This window comes from Excalfactoria chinensis, chromosome 1, assembly GCF_039878825.1.
Source record: "Excalfactoria chinensis isolate bCotChi1 chromosome 1, bCotChi1.hap2, whole genome shotgun sequence".
NCBI classification, from domain to species: Eukaryota; Metazoa; Chordata; class Aves; order Galliformes; family Phasianidae; genus Excalfactoria; species Excalfactoria chinensis.
Window position 1 is genome coordinate 90,494,019 of NC_092825.1, and position 15,097 is coordinate 90,509,115.

The 15,097-nt window shown below is 35.3% G+C and overlaps 1 protein-coding gene across 1 annotated transcript in view; it reads left to right on the forward strand.

Moving 5' to 3' along the window:
* GBE1 (1,4-alpha-glucan branching enzyme 1) overlaps nucleotides 1-13,317 on the forward strand; it is a 143,298-nt gene extending 129,981 nt beyond the window's left edge. The window contains exon 16 of the mRNA XM_072332994.1: nucleotides 11,268-13,317. Coding sequence (XP_072189095.1) covers nucleotides 11,268-11,324 — 57 coding nt within the window. The 3' untranslated portion in view covers nucleotides 11,325-13,317. The remainder of the gene's footprint in view (nucleotides 1-11,267) is intronic.
* The last annotated feature ends 1,780 nt before the right edge of the window (nucleotides 13,318-15,097 follow it).

Sequence of the window (15,097 nt, forward strand, 5' to 3'; positions counted from 1 at the left end):
TGTTGGCATGTTTTAAAACGGTTTTGTTACATTATGCTTTTGTTGTGCTTGGCCTAAAGGATCTTGGGAATGTTGGTTTTTGTTTTTTTAAGTGTTTGAATGTGACAGTGCCCATAGAGTATAGGTAAGTATCTATTATCATAAGCACACTAAGAAACTGAAGAACTAAAAGTTTATTCCTGAAGGTTATACAGCAAATTAATGCTCCCAGAATTCTTGCTTCCTGTGTCCAATTCAAGTATGATGCTTTAGTGATTAGAGAGCATTTTAATTGTCTGCCACTAACTTAACTTTTGCAAGCCAATTAACTGTAATTTAGAGTGTATATTTCATATTAGGGCTTTTAGATGACAAGTGCAAATCATTCAGGATGGAAAAAATACAACAAAACGTGAAGATGCGTCTTAATTAGGAGCATGTGGAAGATGAAGCATGTGACAAGCAAAGTAGCAAATGCATTTTTGCAGCATAAGCTGTGGCATGGCAATGGCACTTCAGAGTCAGATAGACACCCATCAGAGTGGGTCATGACAACTTTCCTTTATGTCCTTCAGCAGTCCAATTCACAGACCAGCCTCAGCCAACACTCCAGAAGATGCCACAAGCACCTCATAAAGGTAAAATGGTAGTAAGAGGACACAAAGGAAAAGTAACTGGGGGGAAAAATTGTGGAGATTCAGACCAAATCCAGCAAGATACAGCGGCAAGTAAGAAAGAACAAAAGTTGCAGTGAATATGAGCAGCTGGTATATTACAACAAAACAGAAATGTTTTATCATGGATAGAAATTTAGATTCCAGTTCTTTGATAATCCATCATCCTTGAAAATTACTTTAGTCCTGGTTTAACACTAAGAAATCCAAACAGATTTCTTCCCCTTAATTTTTCTTTTCAGTGACACCACCCTAGTGAATTCAGAAAAGGATTTTTCTTGTAATTATCTTATTATACTTGTGTACTGCATGTGACTTAAGTGTCTAGTTTCAAAATTAACCACAAATACTTTTTTTTATAGTGAAAGATGCACCTCCCTTAAGGTGTGCTAGATAAACACTGGCAGTAAAACATGCCCACAGGACTATGACAAAATGAAATTACATGCAATAATTCTGCTGCTCAAGTCAAGCTTAAATAGTGCACAAACATGTTATAGAAGTAGGAGATTCGACGTGACATAATTTATTCTAGAAGCATCACCTAATAAAAGAAATATTCAAAGTGACATTGCAAAATGAGAAGAAATGTGAAATACCTGGAGTGAAGAAAACTGGATGAAGAGTAAACTTTGTAAACACTACTTGATACAGTGAATTTTTTCTGATGAATATATGGTAATTCAGGTTCTGTAAAAGGCCAGATTTCAAGATCATCATGCATGCCTTGAAAATTCTGTAGAAAAATATATCAAAAGTATTCTGTGTAAATAATGTCATTTTTCCATTTCGCTGCTTGCTCTGCTGTGGGTTGTTAACAAATACATGAAATATACATAACTTTTCATGTGATCAAACCTTCTTAAAACAAGCTGTTAACCTGTTTGTCATTGTACAAATGGACTTCTAAACTGTCACATTTTTGTTTGTATTGCTGCCATGAAAAAGAGGCCTTAATATTCCTTTTTGAGCTATGTTTGTTGTGGATACCTTCCTTATTTCTGAAGGTGTTTAAGCTCAGATTGGATGGAGCCCTGGGCAGCTTGATCTCATGGGCTGCAACCTGGTCCATGTTAGGGAGTTGGTGCTAGGTGGTCTTTAAGGTCCCTTCCAACTCAAGACATTCTATGTTTTATGAAACATGCATGCTTTTTTCAATGCTTGCATAACCTTCTAGTTTTATATGTCTTCACATTTCAAATTACATGCTGCAGACATGTTTCAACTCCTTTAAGATCTTAGTGCTCCTTTATGTTTGTACCTTACCTGATTATTGTAGCTGGATGTGAAACTTAGATTTGGGGCAAGAAGAGGGTGGGGGAAAAAAAGTCTGTTTCTAATAACATTCACAGAATCATAGAATCATAGAATTACCCAGGTTGGAAAAGACCTTGAAGATCATCAAGTCCAACCGCAGCCTAACCAGTACCCCATCTCTAAAAAAAAAAACAAAAAAACCTCTACTAAATCATATCCCTGAGTACCACATCCAGACGGCTCTTAAACACATCCAGGGATGGCGATTCAACCACCTCCCTGGGGAGCCTATTCCAGTACCTAACCACCCTTTCTGTAAAGAAGTTCTTCCTAATATCCAACCTGAACTTGCCCTGGCGCAACTTAAGGCCATTTCCCCTCGTCCTGTCACTTGTCACTAGTGAGAAGAGACCTGCCCCATTCATCATTCCAAATGTTTTATCAAGCATTTGACTTGATTGGTTTTTATTGAAAAGGTAATTAGATATAAAAGTGTGTCATATTATATTTTCTTAATACACCATAATTAAGGATTTGTATGGAAGCACTGTGTTCTATACTTGTTGAACCAACAGAACTGAGTAATAAGCAGTCTAAAGTTGCAGAGTGTTGTGTCATTGGCAAAACAGTATGCAGTTAATGAGAAGTGCAATTGTTTAACATATTTCAGTTTTTATAGATTTACTTTTCCTGTAGTTCTCATCAGTTCAATTAGCTAAACTATAAGTGGAAGCTGAAATACTCCTTCTCCCTTTCATTACATCAAATCGAAATTGTATAGTGTATTCTAAGAATATCCTTATTGCTGAGTTGGGCCTTTTAACCTTGACCTTAATGTATAATATTCAGTGTCAAAGTGCAACTTCATGTCTCCGTGAGTCTATTGACAAATTAAAAATATTCACATAAACTGAAATGATCTAAAAGCTTTTAGTGACCTTAGCTTTGAAAATAGTAATTTGGAAAACTTTCAGGATAAGGATTTATGTATTGAATTTTAAAAGAATGATGTAATCTTTAACTATTTTCTCCCTTAACATGCACACATATACACAATATGTGACAGAACATCTGTGGTTAGAAAATTGACTGTTCTAACTAGGAAGTTCAGATAGCAGCAAGATCTTGCCTTTTGTTGATAAATATAAATTAACAATAAATTGATAAATTAGTTTGCTTGTATTCATTAATCAGTTTAATTTTTCAACAAACAGTAACTCAGAAACAAGTATAACGATTCAAAAGTTTGTCTGTTATCCACTTTCATTCAGTCTCATTTTTTTGGACTGCATGTTTGAGTTTGTTGTCTTTTTGAAGTAACCTTTTTTTAAGGAAGAGTGCAAAAGATAATAGAAATGTTGAGATAGAGATCTGGAGATCTTTTGCATAAATGAAGCAAGACAGTCAGAGAAATGATTTTCTGCATATTCATGCTTTACAGCTGTAAATTGAAAAACAAATTGGAAGGCAGTGCTACATATTATTGTAAGCATACCTTATTTTTCATATGCAATATCTTGCAAAATAAAATCTGAAATACGAAGTTCTTTATAACAAGTTACAGTCAGGAAGTAAAAGCTATCGTATCTTATTCACTGATGGTTAATTATATTCTCAGAATAGTCTCAGTGTCTGACAATTAGTAGTGATACAGGGACATGAGATTGTCCAAAGCCCTCATTTTAATTAAAAGTTTGGGAAAATTGTTGGCACAGATTCCTGTGATATTGCCTTCTGCATCCACCAGCTGCAATATGCACTATCAAATATTTTTCTGCAGTGCCTGATCTAGCTCTGAGTTCCAGTAATTCTTCCATCTGCTGCAAAATGACCTTGAAATGATTTTTAGGACTTGATGTTTTCCAACACTCAAAGTAGGATGAAGGGTAGTTCATTATGGTTCCAGCCAATTTCAGTTGTGCTTGCACCTGGTACTGAATCTGTTTTGATGGATTTGAAAGTAGAAGTGTAGTTTGTAACATTTATTGCTCATGGCTTGTTTGTTTGTTGTTTTTGGTTTTGTTTTTATTTATTTGTTTTAATATATATTTAGAGATTGCTATATAGATCAACCCTCCTAAGATACCTAAGGTGAGCTTCATACTTACAACTGCTGCTGTTCACAAATACTCCTGTATTTTGTATTTCTGTATTCTTTACTTTTTTCTTCTCTTGTTTCTTGAAATAAGTATTTGAATACTGAAAAGCATTTTACATATTCCTGTCAAATGGTTGCAAGACCAGTTTCTTTTCCTTGTTTCCACAATAGCCCACATAAACAGAATATGATCTTGATAGAGCACCATGTATGCAGGTGGAAAACAGGTTGCTTGTAAGAAATGCTTTCAAGTGAGTGTTATATTGGCTATACTATGTTAGTGCTAGAAACTCTGATCTGTGAAATTTGCCTAATTGCAAACATTGTGACTGCCACTGTGGCATTTTTAATTGACAAGTCGTATGAGAAGGTCAAAGAGGAGATAATGAAAAACATGTTCTATGTATTTGACTTACAAACGTTTCTGTCCTCAGTCATCATCTTTGTTAGCTATACTGCTGGTGAAGCCAACCACAACTATTCCACTTTATTCCCACTGAATACTCCATTGGGAATAAAAAGACTTTCAATAACTTGATGACTAAACATCTGAAAATTAACTTTGTCAAAAAAAACTTTTTTTTTTTTTTTTTTTTTTTTTTTCACAGCTGAGTTACTCTAACTATCCCCAGAGGTTATGATGTTCTCCCTTCTGCATATTCCACTCCCTCCATCCTGACGTGTTTTTTGATGGCTTCTGAAAATAGCAGTTAGTGTGACAACACAGTGGGTAGGAGGTCATAAGTAAGCAGTTGGTGTAGAAAACGAAGGTTCAATTCATTGAGATATCTAAGGCCTTGACTAACCTGGTTTGACCTCATAGCTGGCCCTGCCTCTAGAGGCCCATTCCAGTGTGAATAAGTTTGTAATATTGAAGGGGAGGAAGGAGTTAGAAGGCCCTGCAGGATGAGCACAGAATGCTTGAAACAACATTGAGAGAATGATATGATTGAAAGATAGTCAGGAAGTTGATTTGCTATGAATGTATTCTCCTTAATATTCTATAGTTTGAAATTATGAAGACATGAATGAAATAAAATCTGTGATCAGAAAGGCAGGATATAAGATATAATGATGTAAACCAAACTGAAGCTGTTAATTGAAACTATATAATTCAGCACAAGTATATGAAAGGAAAAGCAAGACTAGAAAATACTTATGTAACTCTCCTCAATGATGTATAGAAAATCAGGAAAAAAGGCATTTATCTGTAATTTCTTTTGATGATAAATGTCTGGACTTCCTGGTGTGCTTCGAATCAAGATGCTTTTATATACTGTTACATGATCTGAGCTAGACAGACATTTTGAAGTCAACAATTGGTGCACAAGGAGGTGAACATCTTAAGAAATGCTTCCAGAATTAATTTCTCAGTGTCTACATCACCTGGCTTTCAAGAGATTCGCTTAGGGTAAGAAAGCCTGGAAAAATATCAAGTTTTTAACTGCTGTGACCAGCATCATGAAGAATAATAAGAGGGAAAAGAGGGAAAACATGGATATTGCTGCTAAGATATTTGTACTGAGCTAAAATGGGGAAAAAAACGGTTCTTGTTAAATCTTTTTATTATTATTATTTCTATGGCTAAACAAAGGTTAAGTATCTGAGTTAGTGTAGTGTAATAACACTTTAAATTGTCTGTCTTGAGGTTGTTTTTTTTGTTTGTTTGTTTTTTTCTTAGAACATCCTTTGAGGATAAGTCAGTTATCACTTCTTAAGTGACGTTTTATTGTCATAATTGTTAATTGAAAGTCAACACCTCAATAACTGTTCTATGTAAAGTCATAAATGACAAGAACATGTATGCTGAACACAGCAATAAAAAAATGAGAAGCTACTTGGCAAACTTAATTACATATGTAAAATGAGGGAATAAGGCAGGTAATGAAGAAATATTAAAGCAAGGTGTAGACTATCAAGAGTAAAATCAGAGAGGTCAAAACCTAGTTTGAGTTAAAAACTAGTTAGAGATATAAAGGATGGCAAGAAAAGAGTTCTACAAGCATGCAGAAAGTGTACAAATATCAGAAGAGCTCAAGAAAAAATGCAAGATCCTTGAGAAAAGGAGGAGTTAAATATGTTTGATTTTTTGTTTTTAAACCTCAGCCTCTGAGGGCAAAAACTGCTTTCCAGCTCTTTGTATGCCAGTACACTATCAAAAAGAATCTAGCAGCAACAGAGCAATAGGTTAGGGACACCTTGTAGAAGCTGGATAAATGGGATATATCCAGGGATTTGGAAAGATTTTTGGAATGGTTGCAAGGCTGAAAACATCTGTGAAAAATCATCGTGTCCAGGGTAAAATTTTGGCAACTGAAGAAAGGCTTGTAGTAAAAGCAAAAAAAGAAACCCAAGGGATTTGTAGGGCAGTGAGCCTTACCTGCTCAGTCTCTTGGGAGCTCATGAACCTTATCCCCTTGGAATTCATATCTAAAGAGATAGGTATGAATTGATCAGAAAGACAACCCAGATTTAGTAAATGCAAAACGTACCTGATAACCTGTTTGCTTTCTCTGATGAAATGTCTAGGTATGTGCATGAGGGAACTACAATCAGTGTAGTTTAAGCTTGAAGCTTTGTCTCCTGCAACTGAAAGTACAAGCTGGATGGGAAGACTGTTACACACACTGAAAACTCGTGGAGTGTTGCAGTTTTAGTAGTTGGAGGTTCAGTATCTGGGTGTTGACTGATATGAAGAAGACTGCTGTATGAATAGCTGTCAGGGCTGATGCTGTTTGTTGGAGTCTTTAGCAGTAACTGAAATAATGACATAAAACACACCCCCAGCAGATTTGTAGATGATGCTGAATTAGGGTCAGTCATTGATAGATTGAATGTTAGAGATACAATCCAGATGCATCTTAATAAATCTGAGGATTTAGCCAATAGAGAAATCAATGAGGAGAAGTCAGGAGAAGAATCCCATGTACTAATAAAGATTAGAAAACCATTATGCTGAGTAGGAGACCTCATAAAAAGAACTGGTGGTTATGCTGGATACCAGATTGAATTGAGAGGAGTTTGTCACAGACACTTACCATACAGTGTTAGAACACATCTTCATTAATGCATTTTAGTGTGTTGGAGTGATTGTTAAAATAATACAACACAGACTTTCTTAAAAATAAGTGAACAAGACAAAAAACACATATAGTGGCTTACTTAGGAAATGCAAAAAGAACCATGGTTGCCATTTTTTTCCCCAGAATTTAAAGAAGATAGAACTGAGTAATACAGTATAAGCATAGATGTGTCTGTCTGGGAATGCTGTCCCTTTATTGTATGCTATTGTAAATTTATTTTTTCTACAATACTGAGTACTATAGATACCTTTTTGTTTTGATATGATCAGATGAATGGATTAAAATACAATAAGCAAACAGTTCTTAATTAAATTGGATTGAGAAATTAAAATATATGTTTAGTCACTAATTAAGGCATGCTTTTATTTGCTTATAGCTATGATTTATCTATTCTTTATATATTCAAATGTATATGGACTTAAATACAATCAGATGTTTGCATTTCAATTTAACTTGTTACTAATGGATTTCTTTCTTTTTTATTACTTTTATTCTTTTAACTGTATCACTCGATCAGAAATTCTAGCACGAGCAGAAAATATGCTGCATGCTATCTCCTATTAAATATTATTGAGTTATATGAATTACAAATTCAAGAGGGAGCAGGGTTGTAGTAAATTACTAAGAGACCAATAATCTAGATAATTTAAGTTTTGTGTCAGCTTTTCCAACTGCACTGATTTTTAATTCAAATATATCACTATTTCTACCATAGTTCTTATGTGTTTTTTGTTGTTTTTTTGTTGCTGTTGGTTTTTTTCTACATCATGATTTTATAGAATTATTTAAGGTTCAAGAGTTTTTATAATCACTAATTAGGCAGGATGCTGTGATCCACCTAGAGGTAGGTGTGAAAGACAGAGTAACTTGATAGTGTACTTAAAATTCTTACCCTTCATAAATGAATCTTTCAAAACAGCAATAATACTTGGTTTGAAATTTTCCACTTCCCCTCTTCAAAGGAGAGATCCAAACTATATTCTGACAAAGGCTAAGAAATAAATGCAGCTCATATTTCTGCGGGTGAAAAATTGAATTGAAAAATGAAATTGCACAGTCCCCCAACTTTAGACCCATCCCGCTTAATGTCTTCATTGTAAATACACTTTGCTATTCAGTGTCGTTTTATAGTTTTGACAAAGCAGTCAAGAATTTCCAGTAAGTTCAGAAAATACATGAAGTAGTCTATGAAGCATTGAACAATCTGAAGATGTAAACTTATTAACTGTTGGAAGAAAGTATGTGAATTGAGTTCATATTGTATTTTCATGTTGTTCTAATAGCTGCCTTCTTTACTAAGCTATATTTTCTAAAAGACGATAATTACATGCTGAAGAGTATTTCACTGCAATAGTGCAAACAGAAGGGAACATTGTATCAAATAATCAACAGCATCTAGCCAAAAATAAATTTATAATATGCTGTTTATGGACTATCCTTGATGAGTTCACACCCCTTGAAGCGACTGTTCAAACAAAAGAACGTTAGCTCGATAAAACAGTATTGACTGTTCTGGTCAACTTGAAGCACAAGAGAGCAGTTCATACAAATACAGCCTCTTTCAAATCTTGATGTCAGCTTGATGTCAGGGGTTTAGTATAATAAATTTAGTTCACTCTGAGAGAGCATATCTTTCTGTAATACAGATTTATGCTGCTCACTTGTTTTCAATATGATTAAGAATTTCTTGGAGGAAGTTGAAATGCCAACTGTTTGTTCCTTGTTGTCTCTGGATTTGCTAGTTGCAACAGATGATATGTAATCTCAGAATTTGTAAAGGCCACTTCAAAAATTTGGCTTCTGTTTTTCTTCTGTTTTGTTTTCTTCAAAACACAGGTGGTGTGTAATCTAACCAATACACCACTACTGCCAGGCTGCCAGAAGAGTTCAGTAATTACAAGTAGGATGGCCATTAGTCTGGACGGAGGAGGAATGTCTATGACTAGGAGAAAAACAGGAAAAGAATAGAGAAAATAAACTGAAATGTGTGGGGATGTATTTTTACACAAGTGGTACTTAAATGTGATAAAAGACTGGAAAAGGCTGGGGAAGCTTTGGATTTTGAGTGCCAGAAGCAGGAAGAGTAAATGTTAGAAATTTGGTCTGGGAAGGCTGAAAATTTTGTTGGATCTTGAGTGAATAGTCTTCCAGATCTCACCTCATGAAAGGTGGGCAATCTTTCCAACCTCTTCGCTCACATTTTTTCTAACCTCTCCTTCACCCAGATGTTCTGAATTCTTTTTAAACAAAGTAACAGGAATTATCTAATGCTTGTGTAATATTGCTATTAAAAAATAATAATAATGCATTCATACCAGTGAAAGAAATATTTAACCTTCAATTGAAAGTATTCCTTGCTCATGCCCTAGCAGTTTTGATATTTCTTGTACTTTTATGTAGGCCTTTAGAGGTGCTTAAACTGATAAATGACATAAGTTGATCAGATTAGGAAGCAATGTCATAGCTGACTTTTCTGTGTTTCAGTAAAAAGCCCACCAAGTCAGTAAACACTAGAACGTATGTTTAATTTTCCAAGGTATGGAAAGAAATGTGTGACTAATGTAATAAACTTGCAGTTGAATCTCTTTCAAGCAGAAAATCAATCAAAAGATAATATATGTTATTATAATATATATTTTTATTTAATAATTATATTATTATATTTTACACAAATTCCAAAATTGTACCTAAAACCAATTCTAAAATTTTGATTGACATTGTACTGGTGGAGTTCTTCCACAATGCTCTCAGATTCAAGTTGACTTGTACCAGTGGAACAGAGATAATACATTTCTCATAAGGTCTGATATATTATTGACCTGGCTATAACAGAATTGATATATCCTCTGTTAATGTCGATCTTTGTTGCCTTAACCAAAGTAACTTTTTATGAATATTTTCTTAGAAAAAATGATTCCCTTTAGCTCCTTTCCATTTTCATCATATCAGCTAGGAGTGCTGAATTTCTCAATACACAATTTAAAAATCTCTGCATTATCTATACATTCTGAGCTAGTTCATTAAGTATTTCCTCCCCTGAAAAGTGGAGCTATTTATCACTGAAACCTTAGGGGAAATCATTATGTTCACTGCCTTTCAAGAAGCATTGGACATGGCTCTGTCTGATTCAATGAAGATCAGCTATTCTTTTCTTTTTTCTCCTTTTCTTAAAGCTCTTTGCTCTGTTCCTTCATTCTGTTTTGAAAACTATGAAAGCCTTTCATGCCATCAAGCTCTAGTTTGCAGATAACATAGTTGAAATTGTGGGATATTAGATATTCCACAGGGATGGAGAGTAGTCTAAAGGAGGATGTTGTCAGAATGAAGCCGATAATCTTCAATCTTGTGTTACCTTTTATAATTGCATTTTTATTGACTTGTTCAGCAAACACATTCATACACTTGACAATTGATGGAGTACCATATATCAAGGTAATTGGTAGGTAGTGCATATCAGTCTCGTTTTCAGATTGTGATTCTACTTTGCTTAGAAGGAATGTCATGTAAAATATATTGCCACAAGCTCTTTTGTGATCTATGAGAAGTCTTTTGATTATTTGCATATCTTTCTCATGGTAATCAGATAAAAAAGGGAAAAGCAAAATGCAATAGTGTAATGATTAATATGAATCTATATCTAGGTTTTAGAGTAATTTTTAGCAACTGGCACTGAAATTCCATAGATGCCAAGACTGAGAAGAATGCAAAGCTGTGTCGTAATGCTGGTACTTACCTCTATGAAATGATATCAAATGCCTTGAGGCCACTTCACAGCAGAGGAGTGTTCAAATGCTGTTGTAAAACTTTCTCATTTATCATTACATAGCCTATTGACCTAGATGTCCTCAAATATTATAAATCAGACTTTGGAAGTCATATGAGGCCCTCTACTGGTAGCCACTTTAAATCTTTCAAAGCAATATTTATACAAAGAGAAAAGAGAAGAAATTGGAATTAAGATATCTTTTAAACTTATAGATTATCTTGTATAACTCAAGTGCTGGGAACTAAGCAGCCAGTCACATTTAAAATACAATTAGAATAACCTGCAAGATCGCAAAAATAAGAAATATTGAATGGCTAAGTATGATGTATGTTGTTTCAGATACTGTTTTTTAGAAAATGAATCTTGTGATGTTCATGGATTTTTCCTTGTTCTTATCATCTTTTTACTAGGTGTACATTCCAAGCAGAGTGGCAATTGTGCTTCAGAATATGGATGTCCCACAGTGAAGATCTCTATCACTGAAGAAGCAAGTGATAGAAGTGCTGATACACTGTACTACTACTAAGTGTAACAAAACTAGCTCTGATGAATCTTTCTGAAGCTGAATCTAGTAATATTAATGTTTTTAAGACACAAGATTAATATTCACATGCAACTTCAAAGGTCTGTGCTTGCTAGAATCAATTTTGAGGAAACTTTAAGGAAGAGAAAGAATGTTGTCATTTTGGTAACAAAACTTTTTGCTAACAATACTTCAAAACAGCAAGTATTCTCAATTAAAATGTTGTTTACAGAATTTTATGAGGAATAACATTCTTACCAAAAGTGATCCTGCTCCTATGTTTGTAATTTCTTGAAATCTTCTTTTTCAAAAAGTGAGTTAAAATGCTCATTATATGTAAATGCTGCTTATTAATAGTGGTTTGCTTAAATAAAACAAAAGATTTTTGGCTGAAAGGCAGCCTTAAGGATTCGTGGGACCTAATTGGAGGCTCCTCTTCTACAATGAGTTCTAACATGCAATTCAAGACATTCATCCAAATTAATGAGAAGATCCTTAAGAGTGTTGTACTCTGCCATTTTTTAATTTGATTAAAATTGCAAAAAGGTGCTTAAGAACCAAGTGGGCAGACAACAGGCTGCCGATGTGCTGATGCTGCTGGGTTGCTTACTTGCTCTCTGTCAAATCACTTAGTCTGTGCACCTCACTTACTACAGCTGAAAACAAAACAAAACTTTACTGTTGTATTTACACTTCTAAGGTCTTCACTAAGAAGAACGTTACACTGGAAAATGTTCTAAATACATAATTCATCTTAGTGCTTTAATTTCAGTGATGTTAGGACTTTGTAATACTGATTTCACCATTTCCAGAAGCTGCCTTTCAGCTTGGAATGTGAGCTTCTTCTTGCACTTTTGTAACTTCTAAAATGTTTATGTTTTAAGAAAAAGCTGTCTCAAAGTACAGTAATCAAGGTTTGTTGTTGTTCTTGGTGTTTTTGATAAAATCAAGACAGTTAATTATTGGAATGCTGCTAAGGTTGTTCAAGAGAATTATTAGTAAGTGGAACTTTCTTTTTGTAACAATTAAGATTCTTTATATTTGAGAATGTATTGAGGAATACTCTGAAAAATTAATCCTGAATTAATGAAATGTACTTTATTTTGTTCCACTAATATGCTCAAAGGCATATTAGAATTAGGAATGAAGTTAATGTCTCATTTATACAAGTTTAAATTTTGCGACTTTAAATTAGCCAAAGAGAAAGATGCCCATAACCATTTCAGAAAGGTTTGTTGTTTTTTTTTTTCTTTGTTTCTTGTTTTTTACCCAGCTTACTTCATGAATCATTGTGTAAATTACTGAAAAACTGTGCCAACACTGAAAATCTGTTCACAGGTCTTGAAATGCTTACTTGTACTTCTATATAGCTTACTTCTTAAGCTAAGTAAGATACATGATGGAATCTTGTGGCATGATGGAGAACAGTCTTTTGGTAGTGTTCACAATGAAGGGATTTTATGAACATCCCTAGTCTGTTATATTCATTGTGAAAGAGAATTCTGTATTGTGGTGGAGTACTACAATGTTATCGGCTATCATGCTTCCTTTTCCACTATACCAGTTTGATCTGCTTGGTAGTGAGGAAGTAAAAGCATTTCTATACTGAAATTTTGAAATAAAGTCTTTGAAAGAAAATACACTGAACTATTTTAGCAACTGGAACTGATGTGCTTGTTATTTTTTTCTTCCAAATTGTTTTCCTGGTATTGAAACAATTAGGAAATTCTAATGTGTATGCTATATTTACATTATTTTATTTAGTAGGTGTTCAGTAGGTGGGGTTTTGCTTTCTTGTTTTTATTTACACCAGCTCCAGGTTTCTGAAAGTAATGGAAGGCAAATCCCCTTGTCAAAACCTTTTGCAAGAGAAGGAATAAAAGTGTGACGTGAAGGAAAAAACTGTAAAATTACGTGCAAATAAACTGAGGAGAATAATACAAATGTGTATATGTTTCATTGCTTGTACTGTGAAAAGAATGTGTGGTAGTCTTAACACTGGATAGACCAATAACAAAAACTGTCCTGGAATCAGTTAATTGTCTTGATCAGAAACAATCTGTGGAGAATGGTGTATTGTTTGACATACGCATATCACTCTTCTGCAGTAGTAGACTAATAAAAGCAAATTACAAGATTTGCAAGGTAAGCATGTAAATATAAGAAGCATAATAATTAGGAAATTTTTTGGAGTCATTATGTACATTCAGCCCCCTGAGATATGAGACAGAAATGGGGAGCAGAATAAACCCTCCTGCAATTCAGGAGGAGCCAGTTAGTAACATGCTACTTCACTTGGACTGTCATAAGTCTGTGGAACAGGATCCACCCAAAATTACTGAGGGAGATGGCAGAAGTGATTACTAAGCAGATTTCCATAATTTATTTGTGGTCCTGGTCAACCAGGGAGGTCCCACATGACTGGAAACTTGCAAATGTGACTCATCTACAAGAAGGGTTGGAGGGAGGAACTGCAGGCCTGTCAGCCTGACCTCAGTATTGGGAAAGGTTATGGAGCAAAACTTAATGAATGTGATCACAGGTCATGTGCAAGACAACCAGTAGACCAGGCCCAGTCAGCATTAGTTAATGAAACACGGGTGTTGCTTGACCAGCCTAATATCCTTCTGTGACCAGGTGACCGGCTTGTTGGAGGATGTAATCTTCCTAGACTTTAATAAAGCTTTTGACTCTGTCTCCCATAGCATTCACATGGAGAAGCTGGCAGCCCATGGCTTTCACAGGTTTCCTCTTCCCTGATTAAACAACAAGCTGGATGGCTGAGCTCAGGAAATTGTGTTTTAATGGAATAAAATCCAGCTGGCAACTAGTCAAGAGTGGTGCTCCTCAGGGTTCTGTACTAGTGCTGGCCCTTTTTAATATCTTTATTGATGATGTGGATGAGGGGATTGAGAATATCCTCAATAGGTTTGCAGATTAAACCAAGCAGGCAGGAAGTGTTGATCTGCTTGAGAGTCTGAAGTCTGTATAGAGGGATCTAGGCAGGCTGGATAGATGGACTGAGACCAGTGAGATTAAGTCCAACAAGATCAAGTCCTGCACTTTGGTTGCAGTAACCCAAAGCAATACTACAGGTTTGGGGCAAAGTGGCTGGAAAGCTATGCAGAAGAAAAATATCTGGGGATGTTGGTTGAAGTTCACCTAAACATGAGCCAGCAGCGTGCCCAGGGGTCCAAGAAGGCCAGTGGTATCCTGGCTTGTATGAGAAATAGCATGGCCAGCAGGAGCAGGGAAGTGATCATCCCCCTGTACTCAGCCCTGGTGAGGCTGTTCCTCAAGTACTGTGTTCAGTTTTGGGCCCCTCACTACAAGAAAGGCATTGAGGTCCTGAAACATGTTCAGAGAAGGGCAATGAAACTGGTGAGGGGTCTGGAGCACAAGTCTTTGAAGGAGTGGCTGAAGGAACTGGGATTGTTTAATATGGAGGAGATTTAGGAGATTTCATTGCTCCCTCAAGTTATCTGAAAGAAGGTTGTGTTAAGGTGAAGATTGGCCTCTTCTCACAGGTTGTAGTGATAGGATTAAACAGAATAGCCTTAGGTTGCACCGTGGGGGGTTCTGGTTGGATATTAAGAAAAAAATCTCAGAAAGAGTGATTATGCATTTGAATAGGCTGTCCAGGAAGGGGTGACAAAGTCACCATGTTCAAGAACCATGTAGATGTGGGACAGAAGGTCATGAGTCAGTGGGCATAGT